The 20,284-nt window shown below is 48.0% G+C and overlaps 1 protein-coding gene across 2 annotated transcripts in view; it reads left to right on the forward strand.

Moving 5' to 3' along the window:
* Positions 1-20,284, forward strand: part of GALNT18 (polypeptide N-acetylgalactosaminyltransferase 18) — a 350,781-nt gene that overhangs the window by 221,539 nt on the left and 108,958 nt on the right. For both annotated transcript variants that reach the window (XM_060159658.1, XM_060159659.1), the window contains exon 4: positions 19,209-19,392. In XM_060159658.1, the coding sequence (XP_060015641.1) occupies positions 19,209-19,392 (184 nt within the window). The remainder of the gene's footprint in view (positions 1-19,208; positions 19,393-20,284) is intronic.

Genomic DNA, 20,284 nt, shown 5'->3' on the forward strand with positions numbered 1-20,284 from the left:
CGCTCACTAAATCCACACCCCCATGCTCGGCCGTCACCCACATTCAGCCGGCCTGCCATTCACCACTTGGCCAGATGTGCACGTTCATGCCTCTTGGCCTTTATGTATGCTGTTTTTCTTCCTGGGACACTTTTTTTCTGTCCCCTTTACCTTCCTATAGCAGAGCCCCCTCAAAGTTAAATGTCATCCCGTGACGCTGGTCCCATCCTGCACTGTATTATCAGAGCACCTTGTGACAACCACTTTTAGAACATATTTCAGTGCACGAAAGTGATCTGTTTAGTTATTTCCTCCCACTGCACTGTGAGCTTCTTGAGGATGGAGCTCTGACATGGTCCGCATGCTCAGCCCCGGGCACCAGGCCTGCCGCGTGCCAAGCACTCTGGAAGCTTCTGCCAGTGGAACACATGAATGAAAGGAACATGATGTGACATGAAGTGAGAAAGCGCGACGTGGTCAATATTGGGGGCCTATCAGGGAAGTAATATTTCTTGGGTTTTCTGAAGTAAGTCTCGCTAGAGGAATATGATGATATATGTTGCTGAAATAAAGGGGTCTGAACAAAATCACTAATTCCGAGAGGCCTGCAGGAATCACACCGGCAGCTGCCAGCTGTGAAGGTTGCAGACTTTATAGGGGGCAGCTCTTCCGCAGGGCTGTTCACCGCCCGGTCCTGCAGTCTCCTGCCAGCGGTTGAGGCACCTGTACTTACCTACATCCTGCATTTTGATAGCATCCCCTCAGCTTGGCCTTTGGTAGCTTTAAAGGAAGAGGAAGGCCAGTGCAGGGTGGGCAGGGAAGCCCAGGAGCCGGCCGGCCGATGTTAGCCGTCCATGTCAAGATGCTGGCAAGGGCCTAAGTCCTAGGCGCTAACCTAAAAACAAACAAACAAAAAGCAATGCTTCCAGCAGCTAGTTGTGTTTTTGTTTACACTTGCGATCCAGCACAGCCTCAGCAGACCGGAGCATTTAGCGAGTTTTATCAGATGGCTCCGCCCACCCAGAACCCAGGCCTGAATTTGAGCCTCTTCCAGTCCCACTAGCACCTGAAGCATGGATGGAAAAGGCTTTGCCTGGGGCAAGAGAGGAGGGGGCACCACTGGGCTGGCCCTCCCCTTCTCAGGCCCCATCGCTGCTCAGTTTCATGGCTGAGGCCAGGCATTCCCTGGCTGAAAGGACCAATCTTCCTGGGAGGGATGGGTGGGGGGCAGTCCTACCTTCTAGGGGGCTGCCTGCTCTGTTTATATGGTCGTGCCGTCCCAGGCTGAACAAACACCTTACTCCACTTCTCAGCCCGGGGCCTTTCCCTGAAACCCAGCCCCTTGCTGAGACCAGCCCACAGGCCTAACCTTTGCTGGGTTTTCCCCCGAGATCCACAACTGTGTCTCTGGCTTCCCAAATGCCCGCAGCTTCCTCCTTCATACTGGACAGATGACATCACTGCCCCTCCGTGGTTAATATTACCCCTGCCTGGAGATCACAGTTGCCAGGTCCCCTCTCCCATCACTGTTTGCCCCTCACTGTGCTTGCTTTTTTCACATACACAAACTCACTGCCTGACATCATAGAATAAATCCGTGTATGTATCTATGTATTGCGGGTCTCCACTAATAGTCTGTGAGTCCTTGAGGGAAGGGAGCTGGGTTTCCTCTCTGAGCTAACCCACCCTCTAGGCAGTAGCTGGCCCAGAGGATGCTCTGTGAATGAGTGAATACTCAGGCAACACGTCTACACCTTGAGCCAGAGTTCACTGTGTCCATTTTGCCCCAAGAAACGTTTGTGTTCTAGGGGACTGGTACTGGCCCTGGACTTGAGTCAGAAAGATGGGATTTGGGTCCAGGCTTCACCACTAGGCATGTGATGTTGGGCAAGTTGAATCTGCCTTCTCAGCGGTGAAGTGGGCATTGTGCTAGTTCCTTCCTCCCAGGTCCGGATGAGGACTTAGTGTGACAAGTCAGGTGAAGGGCTGAAGACAGTGCCTGGTGCATGTACACAACAGCCGGGAAATGTTGGCTCTAAAATATTTCCCGACACCGTGGTCGGGACGGGGTCGGGGGGGGCAGGGAGTGTGGTCTGCTCAGCTTTCTCTGACCCCCAGGAAGCAGCAGGGGGGCTGCCAGGGAAAGGATGACACATTTCCCAGCCTTATTTCATTTACCCTTGAGGGGACTGAGCAGGCAAAGTTTCTGAGGAAGGTCAACAGTGACTTTGAGGAAAAGTCACTGCCAATCCAGGATGTGGCAAATCCTGGATTCTGACCTGCCTCCTGCCCCTGGGATTGAGTCTGGGTCTTGCCATTCATAAGCTATAATGACTTGAGGAAAGAATCTTCATGTTGCTAAGCCTCGGTTTCCTTCTGTGAACGGTGACCACAGTGCTGTTGAGCCTGCATAGGACTGACTGGGACGATGTGTCACAGTCACACCAGCGAGCCCAGGAGCCCACCATGAAACACACCAGCGAGCCCAGGAGCCCACCATCTGTCAGCAACTGTGTGGAAACTTCAGAAAGTGGGTTCCAGACAAAGAGTGGTTTTTTTAACTCCTAGGTAGGCTTAACAGAAGCACCACTGTGTTATTCTGGGTATTTTCCAGAAAAATCTCCAAACCTTAGTCCAAAGACTTCTGTTCCAGGTACTGTGCAGCCAGCCAACAACCCTCCGGGCTGTGCTGGACTCTCTGGGGGCAACAGGGAAGAGGAAGACCCCATCTCGCAATATTTCAAACCCTCACCAGCAAAAAGTTACGACTTGCCGAAGGCTCAGATGACAGCCTTTTTTTTAGCAATAAGGTATTTTCTAATGAAAACATACACATTTTTTAGACATAATGCTATTGCATACTTAATGGACTACAGTATAATGTAAACATAACTTGTACTTGCATGAGAAACCAAAAAAATTCATGTGACTCGCTTTATGGCAATATGTGTTTTGTTGCAGTGGTCTGGAACCAAACCCATGATATCTCAGAGGTATGCATGTATTTGAACTGGACAAGTTACTTAACTTCTTTGTGCCTCAGTTTCCTCACCTATAAAATGAGTTACTAGTAATCCTTACCTAATAGAGTTCTTATAAGGGTTCAATGATTTAATAAAAATAAACCCTTGCATATAGAAATTGCCCCAAAAGGGGTTGTCCAGTAAATGGATGACACGTTAGGATAGGAAGGGAGTTGGGGATTGAATATGGAGTGGCCAGATGGTGAGTGGCCTCCAAAGGGGGACGGCGGTGTCCTATGCCTGGGGAAGTCCCAGGGCAATTTGCTGCAGGCCTGGCTTTCCCAAATGATCCAGGGGTCTCTGCTCCCAGCCTAGCCCCCTTCCTTCTGAAGGGAGGAAGGGAACAAAAGGGTTCAAGCTATTGAGCAAATAATAGGACCACTTATTAAGTATTTATAACATGCCAGGCATTACCTCACAGAACCCTACAGCAACCAGAGAGGTAGATAACATTATTCCCATCTCAAAGATGAGGAAACTGAGGCTCAGAGAGGTTAAGTCACATGCCCAAAGTCACACAGCTGATAAACGGCCACGCTAGGGATTAAATTGAGGTCTGCCTCTCCTCTGAGCCCCTGCTCTTTCAATAAAGAAATAAAAACTTAAAGGCTAAGGGCAGAGCGCTTGGGTTCTGCCTTGTCACCCACCCCTTCACGGGATCCTTCCCTTTGAGAATAGATTGCCTGAAGGTGTTCTGGAGCTGAGGAAAAGAGCATCAGACCGCCTGATCTGACAGGCACCGACAGCGGGCTGGGATGTAAATATGTGTGTGAAGCCCGCTGGGTCTCCTGAGTCGTGAATCAGCCAGGCTGAGGCAGCCGGTCACACAGCCTGAGCAGCAGTGATTTGCACAAGTACAGAGCTGACTTAATGCCTGGAGGAGCCTTTGCTCTTCTCCTGGAGGATGCTCAGGGCTGCACCAGCAGGACTTGGACCTTAAAGCCTGATGTCAGTCCTCACTGGTTGCCTGGAGCACATCAGTGTTTCTAGCACCCTGTGTCTGTTTTCCAAGGAGAAAAAAATCCCCTCCTTTCCCCTAGGCTTTCCTTCCAGTTGGAGAGCTACAGGCAGGGGAGGGAAGGCTTTCTGAAAAAACCGAGCTGGGTCAGATGAGGCAGAAAGACTGTTCCAAGCAGTGGGAGTAGTGAGTGCAAAGGTACTGTGGCACCACTGAGATTGGCGTGTTTGGGAACACGACTTGTGCACAGTCTGGCAGAGGAGGCTGAGAAGCAAGGGACCCTGTATGCCAACACAATGGCAGGGGATGCAGAGTGGGGGTGAGGATAGGAGAGCTGTTACTGTAAGCATTTACAGAAGCTTAGATTCCTAGGATCTCAGGATCATGGGCGTTAGCATCTGAGAATCACAGACTGTAGAGATACTGGACTCATAAAGTCTTGGGCTCTCCTTCATGAGATTTTGATCATGAATTTTCTGAGCTAGGCAACACTCTTAACCTCTCCAAGTCTTGCACAGAATAAGTTAGAAGTTAGCACCAAAATTCTGGTTGGCCTGTGACTTAACTGCTAATGGCAACTGTCCTTCCCCAGTGCCGGCACGTAGGCCTGGCCTTCCTGGGATCACCTTTGCCTTATGGGACACCAAAAGAGCCTGTTCTTAGCTTAGATTTAACCTGTGGTTAAAGGCTGGAGTCCAGCATTTCCAAGGCTTTGAGTTCTTGGTCACGTCCTCCCTAGAAGCTCACAGAGAGCTTACCTACCTAGTACTCCTGAGCTGGAGCAGCTGGGCTGGAGCAGTGTCTACTCTGCCTGGACACCTGGCATTAATCACTCATCATGGTATTTTTAATAAGTCTTGGGATTCCTGCTGAAAACCATCAGAGCAGCAGGAGTATTTTATGCCCTTCAAGCAATTTCACAGCATCTGGGCTGCTTCCCACCTTTACTTTACAGGGGTTTCCTCCTCACATGGCCCCAGGGAGTGCAAAGGCAAGCTGGCCCCTTTCCAAGGTCATTTAGTCCGTGAAGACAACTGAGTTCTATTAGTCTATTTTTCTCATTTTCATTTGCTGAATCACTCACAGTGGATAAATAGAGAGCGGGGTAGACTAGAGAGCCTGGCACTCTGGCCCTGGGGGAAGAAGAGCTGGGTTCTCTTCCTGGCTGTGCTGATTTGGACAAGTCTGGGTGTGTCAGGAGCAAAGAGGGCATGAGCATTCAGAAGTTGCTGCCTGGAGCTGAAGACGGATTCAGGCAACCTTATGTCCCCGGCGCCACATTGGATTCCCTGGGCATGATTGCACTGTGAATCCAAAGGTAGGTAGCAAGCACCCAGACTTAGGCCCTCCTCCCTTATTTATTGATCTTGCTTGCTCCAGGATTTGTATCCCAGAGAAATTGGATTTTGTGTGTAAATACTCTATTGGCCCTCCCATTAAAAGGAAGCTGCGTTTGTCAGTCTAATTCCTTCCCTTGGGTTCTAAGCCTACATAGTTGTAAAAAGAGGACATTTTCCTCCATAAATGAATCTGTGATCATAGGATGCTGTTGAAGCCTAGGACAGATGTAGCTCCTTTGGCAGGCTGTGGGGCAGAGGGACAAATAGCAAAGTCTTTAGAATCAGGCAGATCTGAGTTTGAATCCCTGCTCATTCCTTACCGTCTGTGTCATTTTGGGCGTGTCAGTTCAAGTCTGATCCTCGAGTTTTCTCCTTTGTCATTTGGAGATAATAATATGTGGGATTAAGGACATGGACTCAAGCCAGGGTGCCTGGGTTTGCATCCCAGCCCTACCCCTTCTAGCTCTGTGAAACTGACCGAATTCTTCCACCTCTGTGCTGTGGTTTCCTAATCTATGGAGTGGGCATAATAATACTGCCTACCTTGAGTAGTATTATGGTTGTTGAGAGGATTGAATAAGTCATATATAAACCCGGCTTGGAACAGTACCTGGAACATGGTAAGCACCAAATAAATCCCCGTTAGCTATAAATGTCATTGTTTGTAGGGTGGTAGTGAGATTTCAGTATGATGAGAATCTACAATAATATACGGTACTTCGTGTGTGCTTAATATATAATTGCTGAATGAATGAATAAAGAATGGGATGGACAGATGTAAGGCACTGAGCACAGTACCCATTATATAATAAGTGAAGGGAAGCACCCACAGAACCACAGCCTTTCTGCCTTGGCTACTAGAGCCCGTGTGCTGGGACTGACCTGGGCTGTTGCCAGCTGGTCATGCGCGTCCTTTCCCAACTCTGCACATCTCTTCCCAACTTGAAGTCAGTGGCATCAGGTTAGTAGCCTGAAATCAGCTATGGTAGGAGGGCATTTACACTGTAGACACTGGCAAATGTTACAAATCAGGGTTTTGTTTGTTGAGAGAGAGAGAGAGAGAGAGAGAGAGAGAATGTTAAACATTGATTAGCACCCAACAAACATCCCTGACTGTCCAAGGGACCATTTTTACATCATCTGCCACAATCATCTTTAGAAACCAGTTCTGACCATTTTGTTGCAGGTTATAGGATCTTTGGGAAAATAAGTCATTTGGGAGCAGATAAGAAGGTGTTAGTGGATGTTGAGAGCCTGGCTTTGGAGGCCCCACTAAATGAAGAGTGCATATTTCCTGTGGGTTTTGGTGGTCACTAACGGCTGGCTATGACACAAAAGAGTACTCCCAGAAACAAATGGCTGGGTCTGTTAGGTGATAATTCTGGAACTTGGAATGGCTGAATTAATGCTTGGAACGTCCCAGGAAGATTGTGTCTTCCCAGGAAGACACTCCGCCTGGACCCTGTAGCCGTACTGTATATGCCATCTGTGCAGCTCCTAGGGGGAGCCTTTCTCCAAGTCCTGAGTAAGGAGAACTGTTTAGGTTCATTCCAGATCTACTTCAGTATGAACTGACTTTGAAGAAGTGCAGCTATTAAAAGGGGCTGGCCAGGGCTTCCCTGGTGGCGCAGTCGTTGAGAGTCCACCTGCCGATGCAGGAGACACGGGTTCGTGCCCCGGTCTGGGAAGATCCCACATGCCGCGGAGCGGCTGGGCCCGTGAGCCATGGCCGCTGAGCCTGCGCGTCCGGAGCCTGTGCTCCGCAATGGGAGAGGCCACAACAGTGAGAGGCCCGCGTATTGCAAAAAAAAAAAAAAAAAAAAAGGGGGGGCTGGCCAGAAGTGCAACTGTTAAGTATATGGGACAGAAGAAGGAGCTGGTTGGAAGGCATTTATAAACTCCCCAGGGTTTGAAAGCTTGTCTGGAGTGATCTTAAAGAAAGAGCAATCCACAAAACAAGGCTGCCCCTGGGCTGGGGTCTCAGGCTGGTCTATACTGCTGGGGTCACAGCTGTCCAAACCCAGCTCACCATCATTCATCAGTAGGACAAACTGAGTCCACAGTCGCCCTCCACATTCTTCAGGAGGGCGGTGGGTGTGGGCTGGCATCTCTGTTTTATTTTTTTGGTCCCCAAGTGAGTGGATGATCAGCTAGTTTTGACAACCATTACATCCTAATGAATAATCTCTCTTTTAAAGTGTGTTGACACATCATTTGTGTTTCAGTGGCCCTAAGTGGCTTTAGAGGAAAGCCAGTTAATCTTCTGATCTGAGGAAGACCAGCTACTATTCATTCTTAGAGGAATAAACAGAAATGTGCTGTGCTTTTAATCTTCAAATTAGCACCATTGGCGACTAGCAATTATCAGCACTTCTCAGCGGGGGTGTTTACCCTCTCCTCCCAGGCAACTGGAGGAAGGGGGTGGCAACTCTAATGCAGGCTGGGCTTTGGGGGACAGCGTTGAGCTAGAGGCAGAGCTGGAGGGCTGAAAATGGGGGCGTGGGGAGAGGGGACAAAAGGCAGTGCCTTGTGCAGAGAACAGCTGGGGACCTACAAGAGACAGTCCAAACCAAAGATGGCCACGTAGAGAAACCAAGTGCTAAGTGAAGGGCTTCCAATGGAGGGCAGCAAGATGGAGCCCATGGGTTTGGGAGAATGAAGAGAAAAACTATCTGGCCAGGTAGTGGGGGAGTCTTTCTCAGAGTCTCTATTATGGGCTGAAACTACACATAATTCTAGAGGAGACTCCTTTCCCACCTGTTACAAAGCCGATCTTCATTTATTTCAGTTGTTACCAAGCTTGGCTGCCCCTCAGAATCTCACAGGGAGTTTATACCTATTAAAGAATCCTTTTATAGGGGCAACCCCTACTCAGCTCCAGCCAGTTGTTTTCAAGCAGGATTGCCTTGCAAGCCAAAGAAATATGTCTCCGAGTAGATGCAGCCCCAGAGCTGCCAGTCTGAAAACTCATACGTGCTCAGATTTCCAGAATGGGACCTCCATTAACTAAGAGCTCTGCAGGGTTTCTTGGCACTGCTGACGCTTTTAACTGGATAACTTTTGATCATGGCGGTCTGTGCTGTGCATTGTAGGATGTTTAGCAGCAGACATGCCCAGGAGCACCGTGCCAGTTGTGACAATCAAAACTGTCTCCAGATATTGCCAGATATCCCCTCAAGGGATGAGAATGTGGCAAAATCGCCCCCAGTTGAGAACCACTGGGCTAGGAAAGTAACAGAATGTAGGTCTTCTAGCTTCTAACTTCGGCTCGTGCCCCTCTGTCTTCCCACCAGCTGCACCAAGCACTGCTTCTCAGGCCCAGGAGGCCCAGTCATTTACGAGCCCTCAGTGTCAGGGAGCACTGAGTCAGTGCCTGAGATTCTTTTTCAAAAATCTCCCCCTCGGGCTTCCCTGGTGGCGCAGTGGTTGAGAGTCCACCTGCTGATGCAGGGGACACGGGTTCGTGCCCTGGTCCGGGAAGATCCCACATGCCGCGGAGCGGCTGGGCCCGTGAGCCATGGCCGCTGAGCCTGCGCGTCCGGAGCCTGTGCTTCGCAACGGGAGAGGCCACGGCGGTGAGAGGCCCGCGTACCGCAAAAAAAAAACAAAAAACCTCCCCCTCTCTTGCCCCTGTTCCCCATTCTGTCTCCCTGCATCCTTTTCCTCCTCCTTCCCTCCCTCTCCCTTTGTTTCGCTCTCTCTCCCCCCATCTCTACCCAGTCCCCTTTCTGTGTGGGGTACATCACATGCCATTTAAACTTCCAGTAGTAGGAAATCTCCATAAGTCCTGTCCTGTTCACAGCTACAGGCACAGCAGCTAGATCAGTACCTGGTACAGAGTGCATGCTCAATGTTTGTTGAACGAATGAATGGGTGGCCTCTCCCTTCATTCCTACTCTCCCCAAACCTAGAGCAGACATGGGAAATGATCATCCGATCACTGAGAGGTTGAGGGACTGGACCTGGTTCTCCGTGTCACGGCTGAGCAGGCTGTTTTACAAGGATGCCTGTGCAGTCACTTTCCAAAGAATGAAGCCCCATCGGCTGTCAGTTTCCTGATCCTTTTTTTTTTTCCTTTATGCAAGAGATAAAGAGGATCTCATTAGGTGTTTAAATCAGATGAACAGCCATTGTTACCAGACTTCTGCTCAGCCTGCATTATGTTTCTTTTAGGGTAACCCCACAGAGCGCATTGCTTTTTATGGGAGGGGTACAAGGGGCACATATAGGGAGGGAAGAAAGGGCTCTGTTTGACCAGGCTGGTGAATTTTGCATTTTTACTTGGCGTCTAAGTCTGAAGGGGGAGAATAGCAGTCTGCACTTAGCTGACTCTGAGGGGAGGCACCACCTGGCGATGGTGGGGAGTGGCCTGTGACCTCCTAAGAGAAGAATGGTGTTTCATCAGCATGGCTTCCGGGAGCCCTGATTTACAGAGGTCGTTCAGATGTCAGCAGAGCAGGGATTTGTGGGCAGCAGGAGACGACTGGAGGAGCAACACAAGCAGGATGATACCTGGCCCCATGCAGGGTGCAAATTGTATTTCTCTGTCAACATTGGCTAGTTACAGCTCTGCCATTGATTCTAAATCTGACAAAGTCACAGAGGGCAGAACCCCTACCTCCACATTCCCCAACACATTAAAACAAACATGAAATACAGCCTTCCCCTTCTTTCCACAATTATACTCTTGTCCAGCTCTTACCAAGACATTTTATTAAAAGTTATAGATATTTCAAAAAACAGTTTAGTGTAGCTACCAAAGGGGGGAAAAAAGGTAAAAGACAATGCAGCTTTTAGACTAGAGCTTGAAAATCAAAGCTTTAGCAAAAGTAGACAAGCAAAATTGCTGATAGAACCCCGTCGTTAGTCATTATATTGGTCTCTGAGCTTCCTGGCAGCCTTGGCAAAAAGGTAAATATGACAGGTTATGTGTTTGTGTTTAGGTATAAAGAAAACCACAAGTTCTTTATACGTTTTTCTTGAGCTAAGTTCTGAGAGGTATTTATCATATATATACTATGCAATAGGAAATATCTTACACAATGTTTTTCCAGCAAATGGAGAAGTCCTTTTGATATAGTTCTTTCTTGCTTTGGCAACTGGCAAAAGTTAAAGGAAAACATGAAAATCTAATTAAGTAAATGGACTTTGCAAAGACTGAGCCAGTGTTATCCAGGGTATTTCAGGCCTTAAAAAAATTTTTTTAATAGCAGTTGTTTGGTTAAGTCTAAGTGAATCCCTCTCTTCTAACCAGTAGCTAATATTTGGGATGCAGCTGGCTGAGAACAGAATTTTTTTTCCTGGCTGATCCACCAGAAAACTTTATTCTAGTTCACTATTAACAGAGCTCAGAGGTACAAGGGGGCAGGCAGCTCCTACGAGAAGCAAAGCCTTTTCATCTCTCGCTACCACCTTCTAAGCTGGCTCTTCTGCGTCTGATTTCACTTCCTGCGCGTCAGGAGTTCACAATCTTATTTTAACCCCAGCACCGTTCCAGGACAATAGATCCTGTTTGGTTAGTCTTTGTGTATAGCAAACCACCCCAGAAATTCATGGCTTAAAACAACACCCATTCCCTGGCTCACTGGCTGCCTCTGCAATAAGGGCAGCTTGTCTCTGTTCTACGATGCCAGCTAGGATATCATTCATATGTTTGCAATCTACTGGTGGTTGACGGATCCAAGATGGCCTCACTCACATGTGTAGGGCCTCAGTGGGTGGCCTAAAGGACTGGGGACTCCCTGGACCACTCATCCTCTAGGAGGCTGGCTCCAGCTTCCTTAGTTAGGGTAGCAAGAGAGTGAAAGCAGAAGCTGCAAGGGCTTCTAAAGCCTAGGCCTGGAATTTGCACAGGTCCCGCTAGCTGCATCCTGTCGTCCCAGGGTCAGCTGAGATTCAGTGTGCAAAGCGGCCACCCAGGATGTGAACTCATTGAGGTGGGATTCGTGGGAGATCACTTGGTGGCAATGACCCACAGCCCTGTCCCATCAACACCTCAGTAACAGTGGTCCCCATGGGCAGTGATTCTCACCTGGGGGATGGGGAAGGAGACCAGGGAACAGGTCTGTCCTCCCTGGGGGCAGGGAGGGGGGTCATTTGGTACTAGCCCAGTTCTCATTCCAAGTTCTGTGCACTCACCACTTAACGGCCACCATCAAAAGCCCAAATATCAGGCTTTATGAGCTCTACTTAAAATTTCAGAAAGGACATATGAAGAGTGGACCTTTGAAGTGATGAAACAGTAAGCATTTCCTCCTGGCAACCACACTTGAAGACCTTGTAAGCGTGGGGTACGCTGAGCTACACCACTGTGCTGCCAACTTCCTGCCATTTGTGAGACAGCAGCATCCCCAGGCCTCCCCAGTCAGGGGCGCCAACAGGAGAGCATGAGGTCGTTTTCTTATTGGCTAGAGTGAGATGCACTGCGTGTTGGTGGTGACCCAAAAGTCAGCTGAATTTTCTCCAAGCTGGATGAGAATGCCTGACAGCCCCCACTGAACCTAGCTTCAGACAAGGGTCACACTATTTAAAAGGGTGAATTGAATGACAGCAAAAGGCATGTGCACACCACTTCTGCAGAAGCTGAAAGCTGAAGGGCTCTATAACAAAGACACTGGATAACAGAATCAGGGGAAAAACATTTTTACTTTAGAGAAACATTGTAAATCTTTAAAAAGATTGGATTTAAGGGGAGTAAATGAAAGATCCTGTTTTGGCTCAGAGCACAGGAGTACATGCATGCACACACACAAGCATCCATGAAGAGATGGGCTGGAGGAGGCCTGACTTAGCAGCACCGTGTGAAAAGAACCTGTTAAGTGTGTGTGTCTAGTAAGGTCAATTTGTGTCAAAAGTAGGCAGAGTTAATGTGACCTTAAGCTATTAAGATATTGATGGGTGTATGGATGCTAGATTAAGGGAGGTGATTAGTTCCCTCTATTCTATATAGCTCAGTTTACTCCAAAAAAAAAACCAGGCCAATTTCTAGCTTCATAATTTAAAAGTGTTAGAGAAAAACTAACATATTTAGGGAGAAGTGCAACACGATAAAAGAACTTGAACTCACGAGATAAGGAGGAAATACAAGGAAGAACTGAAGACATTTGACCTAGAGAAATTCTCAGCAAGGTCTTAAGGATGGTCTTCAGCTCTAAAGCGTTGCCAAGTGGAAAAGGGACTTGATCTGCCTTCTATGGCCCCCAAATAAGTCTTGGACCAATGAGTGGAAGGTTGAGGGACTGTGGCACTTGGAGGGTAAAAGAAAAACGAACATCTAATAGCTGGAATAGATTGCACAGAGTTCTCCGTCATCGCAGGGGCTGGACGATCACTCGTCGGGATACACAGAGGGCATTCAAACCTTAGATGGGTAATTGGTTCAAAATGAACTTTCAAATCCTGTCTAACTCTGAGGTCTTGGGATTTACAGGAACTTGCCCAAGGTCACAGAGCGAGGTAGTAGCTGTCCAGCACAGAAGTTTCCTTCCTCCCTGTCAGCATGTTTCCCTCGGATTCACAGTCTCCTCATCTCCTTGATGATTAACTCAAGCAGTGGTGCACAAAGCAGCCTAGGGACCACAGCTTACCCACCCATCCAGACTTATTTGTTTGGCCAGCATCATGTGGTAAAAGGCTTGAAATCAATATCTGTAGGAAGGCGCACCAACTCCAGCTCCACGCTCCATTGCCTTCCCTGGGCGTGAGGCCACTGCACACATTTGTATCTCCTGGCCCCTGTGGCCTCGCTTCTTGCACACTTTGGACCTAGGGGCAGGGCAGAGCAGGAAGAGGTGGTCCTGGACCAGAGCCTATGAAGAGGGCCTTGTCAGCCAGAGATGGATCCCCCAATTTCTAGGGACAGTCAGCTCCCCCATCTCTTACAACTCCCAGTATGGTAGAAACTACGAAAAGGAGAGAAAGTGCTATGCACTTTTCACACATGTCAATCCCATTTCATCCTCATAACAACCATGTCAGTTTCCTAGGGCTGCAAAGCACAAAGTACCACAGACTGGGTGACTTAGCATAAATTTATTGCCTCACAGTCCTGGAGGCTAGAAGTCCAAAATCAAGGTGCTCCCTCTAAAGGTGGTAGGGAGGGATCTGCTCCAGGCCCCTCCCAGCTACTGGTACCCTCAGATGTGGCTTGGCTGCTAGATGGCCATCTTCTCTTTGTGTCTCTCCACACTGTCTTCCTTCTGTGTATGTCTGTCTCTGTGTCCAAATCTCCCCCTTTTATAAGAACACCAATCGTATTAGATTAGGACCTAATGACATATCTTAACTTGGTTAAATCTGTAAAGATTCTATTTCCAAATAAGGTTGTATTCTGAGGTCTGGGGGTTATTAGACTTCAGCATATCCTTTGTGGGGAAACAATTCAATCCATAACAGTCCACCCTCTGATCCCCCCCCTTTTCGTGTCCTTCCCACGTGCAAAATACATTCACTGCATCTGAACATCCCCATGGACATCAAGAACTAGTAACAGGTCACAATGATAATACATGGAAAGCAGAATTAAAATGCAGTGTTTGTAGTGGTTTTTTTTTTTTGGTATAAATTTATTTATTTTTGGCTGCATTGGGTCTTCGTTGCTGCACATGGGCTTTCTCTAGTTGCGGCGATCGGAAGCTACTCTTCGTTGTGGTGTGCAGGGTTCTCATTACGGTGGCTTCTCTTGTTGCAGAGCACGGGCTCTAGGAACATGGGCTTCAGTAGTTGTGGCATGCAGGCTCTGTGGTTGTGGCTCGCGTGCTCTAGAGCGCAGACTCAGGTGTTGTGGCGCACGGGCATAGTTGCTCTGCGGCATGTGGGATCTTCCCGGACCAGGGCTCGAACCCATGTCCCCTGTGTTGGCAGGCAGATTCTTAACCACTGCACCACCAGGGAAGTCCAAAATGCAGTGTTGTTGACTCCGAAAGCTGTCCTCCTTCTCCTACACTGTGCTCCTGCCATGAGGTGCACCAACCATGTGCCAGGACCTGTACCAGCTGCCTCATGCCCTTTTCTCACGCCTAGTGGGCTGCCTGTCTGGCAAGGCCCCAGACTGGGCACCAGGGGACACGCAGGGCTCAGCCCAGGTGGGTCTGTCCCAGGGCCTGGGAGTGGGCACGCTGGGAAGATGGGGGGAGGGGCGATTGGAAATTAAGTCCTGGGGAGGTGCTGTGGTTGGAGGTGGGTGAATGTGGCCCACTCAGGCCATCATCTGGGGAGAAGGGGGGCACACAGGGTGTTGCCTGAGCTGCTAAGGAAAACACAATGAATGTGGCTGCTCAGGCCCTGTTCTGCTGCTGCAGGCCCTGTTCTGCTGCTGCAGGCCCCATATACAGTTATGAAGAGGCAGGGGAATCAGATGCTTAGCCAGGCCCAGAGACAGCCAGCAACAAACCAATGCCAGCCACCTTCATAGACACAGCTCTCGGTCATCCACTTCCTGGAAAGGTGATGTCCAGGCGAGGAGTGGGTCCTGGGCTATGGTCTTTGCAGATGGAGCTTTCTCAGGGGATTAGAGGAGGACTGGTGGAGAGCACTGAGGAAGAAGGAAGTCCCTCAATAGATGAGAAGAAAGGGGCTTTTGAGCTCATTAGACCTGGCTTGAACTGAACTCCCACTCACAAGCTGCATGGCATTGGACACATTGATCAACCCTTCTGAGCTGCGTTTTCCCAGGGGCTTGTTGTGAAGATTAAATGCCCATTCTAACTGTGTGTGAGGCACGTGACCCTCTTCGTGTTGCTGGACTCAGTAAATACTGTTTTTGCCTCTATTTTTTTTTTTTTTACATCTAGAAAGTTCTCAGCTATGATTTTGTTTTTTGGGTTTTTTTGAATTTTATTTTATTTATTTTTTTATACAGCAGGTCCTTATTAGTCATCAATTTTATACACATCAGTGTATACATGTCAATCCCAATCGCCCAATTCATCACACCACCATCCCCACCCGCTGCTGCTTTCCCCCCTTGGTGTCCATACATTTGTTCTCTACATCTGTGTCTCAATTTCTGCCCTGCAAACTGGTTCATCTGTACCATTTTTCTAGGTTCCACATATATGTGTTAATATACGATATTTGTTTTTCTCTTTCTGACTTACTTCACTCTGTATGACAGTCTCTAGATCCATCCACGTCTCAACGAATGACCCACTTTCGTTTCTTTTTATGGCTGAGTAATATTCCATTATATGTATGTACCACATCTTCTTTATCAATGGACATTTAGGTTGCTTCCATGACCTGGCTATTGTAAATAGTGCTGCAATGAACATTGGGGTGCATGTGTCTTTTTGAATTATGGTTTTCTCTGGGTATATGCCCAGTAGTGGGATTGCTGGATCATATGGTAATTCTATTTTTAGTTTTTTAAGGAACCTCCGTACTGTTCTCCGTAGTGGCTGTATCAACTTACATTCCCACCAACAGTGCAAGAGGGTTCCCTTTGCTCCACACCCTCTCCAGCATTTGTTGTTTGTAGATTTTCTGATGATGCCCATTCTAACTGGTGTGAGGTGATACCTCATTGTAGTTTTGATTTGCATTTCTCTAATAATTAGTGATGTTGAGCAGCTTTTCATGTGCCTCTTGGCCATCTGTATGTCTTCTTTGGAGAAATGTCTATTTAGGTCTTCTGCCCATTTTTGGATTGGGTTGTTTGCTTTTTTAATATTGAACTGCATGAGCTGTTTATATATTTTGGAGATTAATCCTTTGTCCATTGATTCGTTTGCAAATATTTTCTCCCATTCTGAGGGTTGTCTTTTCGTCTTGTGTATGGTCTCCTTTGCTGTGCAAAAGCTTTCAGGTTTCATTAGGTCCCATTTGTTTATTTTTGTTTTTATTTCCATTACTCTAGGAGGTGGATCAAAAAAGATCTTGCTGTGATTTATGGCAAACAGTGTCCTTCCAATGTTTTCCTCTAAGAGTTTTATAGTGTCCGGTCTTACATTTAGCTCTCTAATCCATTTTGAGTTTATTTTTGTGTATGGTGTTAGGGAGTGTTCTAATTTCATTCCTTTACATGTAGCTGTCCAGTTTTCCCAGCACCACTTATTGAAGAGACTGTCTTTTTCCATTGTATATCCTTGCCTCCTTTGTCATAGATTAGTTGACCATAGGTGCTTGGGTTTACCTCTGGGCTTTCTATCTTGTTCCATTGATCTATCTTTCTGTTTTTGTGCCAGTACCATATTGTCTTGATTACTGTAGCTTTGTAGTATAGTCTGAAGTCAGGGAGTCTGATTCCTCCAGCTCTGTTTTTTCCCCTCACGACTGCTGTGGCTATTCGGGGTCTTCTGTGTCTCCACAGAAATTTTAAGATTTTTTGTTTTAGTTCCGTAAAAAATGCCATTGGTAATTTGATAGGGATTGCATTGAATCTGTAGATTGCTTTGGGTAGTATAGTCATTTTCACAATATTGATTCTTCCAATCCAAGAACATGGTATATCTCTCCATCTGTTGGTATCACCTTTAATTTCTTTCATCAGTGTCTTATAGTTTTCTGCATACAGGTCTTTTGTCTCCCTAGGTAGGTTTATTCCTAGGTATGTTATTCTTTTTGTTGCAATGGTAAATGGGGTTGTTTCCTTAATTTCTCTTTCAGATTTTTCATTATTAGTGTACAGGAATGCAAGAGATTTCTGTGCATTAATTTTGTATCAGCTTTCTTCTGATTTCCATTTGCATGGAATATCTTTTTCCATCCCCTTGCTTTCAGTCTGTATGTGTCCCTAGGTCTGAAGTGGGTCTCTTGTAGACAGCATATATATGGGTCTTGTTTTTGTATCCATTCAGCAAGCCTGTGTCTTTTGGTTTGAGCATTTAATCCATTCACGTTTAAGGTAATTATTGCTATGTATGTTCCTATGACCATTTTCTTAATTGTTTTTCGGTTTGTTTTTGTAGGTCCTTTTCTTCTCTTGTGTTTCCCACTTAGAGAAGTTCCTTTAGCATTTGTTGTAGAGCTGGTTTGGTGGTGCTGAATTCTCTTAGCTTTTGCTTGTCTGTAAAGCTTTTGATTTCTCCATCAAATCTGAATGAGATCCTTGCCGGGTAGAGTAATCTTGGCTATAGTTTCTTCCGTTTCATTACTTTAAGTATATCATGCCACTCCCTTCTGGCTTGTAGAGTTTCTGCTGAGAAATCAGCTGTTAACCTTATGGGAGTTCCCTTGTATGTTATTTGTTGTCTTTCCCTTGCTGCTTTCAATAATTTTTCTCTGTCTTTAATTTTTGCCAATTTGATTACTATGTGTCTCGGCATGTTTCTCCTTGGGTTTATCCTGTATGGGACTCTCTGCACTTCTTGGACTTGGGTGGCTATTTCCTTTCCCATGTTAGGGAAGTTTTCGACTATAATCTCTTCAAATAATTTCTCTGGTCCTTTCTCTCTCTCTTCTCCTTCTGGGACCCCTATAATGTGAATGTTGTTGCGTTTAATGTTGTCCCAGAGGTCTCTTAGGCTGTCTTCATTTCTTTTCATTCTTTTTCCTTTATTCTGTTCTGTAGCAGTGAATGTCACCATTCTGTCTTCCAGGTCACTTATCCATTCTTCTGCCTCAGTTATTCTGCTATTGATTCCTTCTAGTGTAGTTTTCATTTCAGTTATTGTATTCTTCATCTCTGTTTGTTTGTTCCTTAATTCTTGTAGGTCTTTGTTAAACATTACTTGCATCTTCTCAATCTTTGCCTCCATTCTTTTTCCGAGGTCCTGGATCATCTTCACTATCATTATTCAGAATTCTTTTTCTGGAAGGTTGCCTATCTCCACTTCATTTAGTTGTTTTTCTGGGGTTTTATCTTGTTCCTTCATCTGGTACATAGCCCTCTGCCTTTTCATCTTGTCTATCTTTCTGTGAATGTGGTTCTTGTTCCACAGGCTGCAGGATTGTAGTTCTTCTTGCTTCTGCTGTCTGCCCTCTGGTGGATGAGGCTATCTAAGAGGCTTGTGCAAGCTTCCTGATGGGAGGGACTGGTGGTGGGTAGAGCTGGTTGTTGCTCTGGTGGGCAGAGCTCAGTAAAACTTTAATCAGCTTGTCTGCTGATGGGTGGGGCTGGGTTCCCTCCCTGTTTGTTGTTTAGCCTGAGGCAACCCAACACTGGAGCCTAAGGGCTCTTTGGTGGGGCTCTTGGCAGACTCTGGGAGGGCTCACGGCACTGAGTACTTCCCAGAACTTCTGCTGCCAGTGTCCTTGTCTGCACGGTGAGACACAGCCACCCCCTGCCTCTGCAGGAGACGCTCCAACACTAGCAAATAGGTCTGGTTCAGTCTCCCCTGGGGTCACTGCTCCTTCCCCTGGGTCCCAGTGCTCACACTAGTTTGTGTGTGCCCTCCAAGAGTGGAATCTCTGTTTCCTCCAGTCCTGTTGAAGTCCTGCATCAAATCCCACTAGCCTTCAAAGTCTGATTCTCTAGGAATTCCTCCTCCCATTGCCCGACCCCCAGGTTGGGAAGCCTGACGTGGGGCTCAGAGCCTTCACTCCAGTGGGTGGACTTCTGTGGTATAAGTGTTCTCCAGTCTGTGAGTCACCCACCCGGCAGTTATGGGATTCGATTTTACTGTGATTGCGCCCCTCCTACCATCTCATTGTGGCTTCTCCTTTGTCTTTGGGGTATCTTTTTTGGTGAGTTCCAGTGTCTTCCTGTCGATGATTGTCCAGCAGCTAGTTGTGATTCTGGTGTTCTCACAAGAGGGAGTGAGAGAGAGCACATCCTTCTACTCCGCCATCTTGGTTCAGGTCCTTTGCCTCTATTTTTCCCTTCAAAGCTGAGCTCGGAAATGCCAAGGAAGACCTGGGGCAGGGACTGGCTCCTCTTGCCTGTCTCTGGGGGTCAGCTCACCCTGAAAGTGTGAATGTGTTGATTGCCCCAGCCCTCAGTGTGCTAACGGTGCATTTTCTCCCTCACAGAGGAGCTGAAGGAGAAGCTGTCAGAGTATGTGGACAAGATGAACGGCCAGAAGCCAGGCTTCATCAAGGTCGTGCGGCACAGCAAGCAGGAAGGCCTTATCCGCTCCAGGGTCAGTGGTTGGAGGGCCGCCACTGCCCCCGTAGTGGCACTCTTTGATGCCCATGTGGAGTTCAACGTGGGCTGGTAAGTGCCCATCGGGAGCTGAGGAGGATGAGTCCCAATGTGTTCCAGGGGCTGTGGCTCAAATGGGTGCAAAGCCTGCTGAGATCGCAGTCATGATGGGGGAGAGGAGAGATCTGGGTGTACGGGTGACCAGGCCACAGGGCTGGCCCTTCAAGGTAGGGGAGGGTCAGGGATCAACAGGTCAACACACAGTGTCTCAAGTGTTGGTGGCATCAGGTGTGACTCACGCTGGTGTGGTCCTCTAGGAGACGTGATGGGAGAGAGGGATAAATGCTAAGGGCAAAGCGAGAGTTCCAGCCCAGCTAAGGACCAGGATGCGACCCCCGGGAAATGGAGAGCTGGACCAGACACAAGGCAGAAGCCCAACCCCAAAGACAGGAACAGGACCGAGGGGGCAAAGGGAGCCAGGGTGACTTGACGTTGTCACAGGTGCCCTGGGATCCCCCAGATGCCAGGCCAGAGGTAGCACAGAACCTCAGATTCTTTCTACTGGTAAAACTAGGTCTAGAAAATCTTTCTCTGTCCAGGGCTGCTCAGGTGCTAGGTGGGGCAAGGCCCCAGTGGCTTCAGCCAGGCAGGTACAGGGTACCTGACGCCAGCATCCCTGCAGGCTGGAGGGCGTTCTGTGGCCCACTGTGTGTGGCTTTGCAGAGAGCCTGGGCTTAGGGGGTCCCAGGTGCTGGGGATGGCCGAGTGTACCACCGTAACCACTATGCATGATGGCACTGGGGTCTGCTGTCCCCCACCTTAGACTCCAGGTGCCACCCTCTGCCTCCCTGGAGTGGGGTGAGGTGGGCCCTTTAGCAGGAAGGGGCAGCGGGCATGCACACAGCAGGACTGCGTGGAGGCATACTTTTCCATAGCAGGCCCGAATTAAGGCTGTAATGCAGCC

This window comes from Lagenorhynchus albirostris, chromosome 9 (assembly GCF_949774975.1).
Source record: "Lagenorhynchus albirostris chromosome 9, mLagAlb1.1, whole genome shotgun sequence".
NCBI lineage: Eukaryota > Metazoa > Chordata > Mammalia > Artiodactyla > Delphinidae > Lagenorhynchus > Lagenorhynchus albirostris.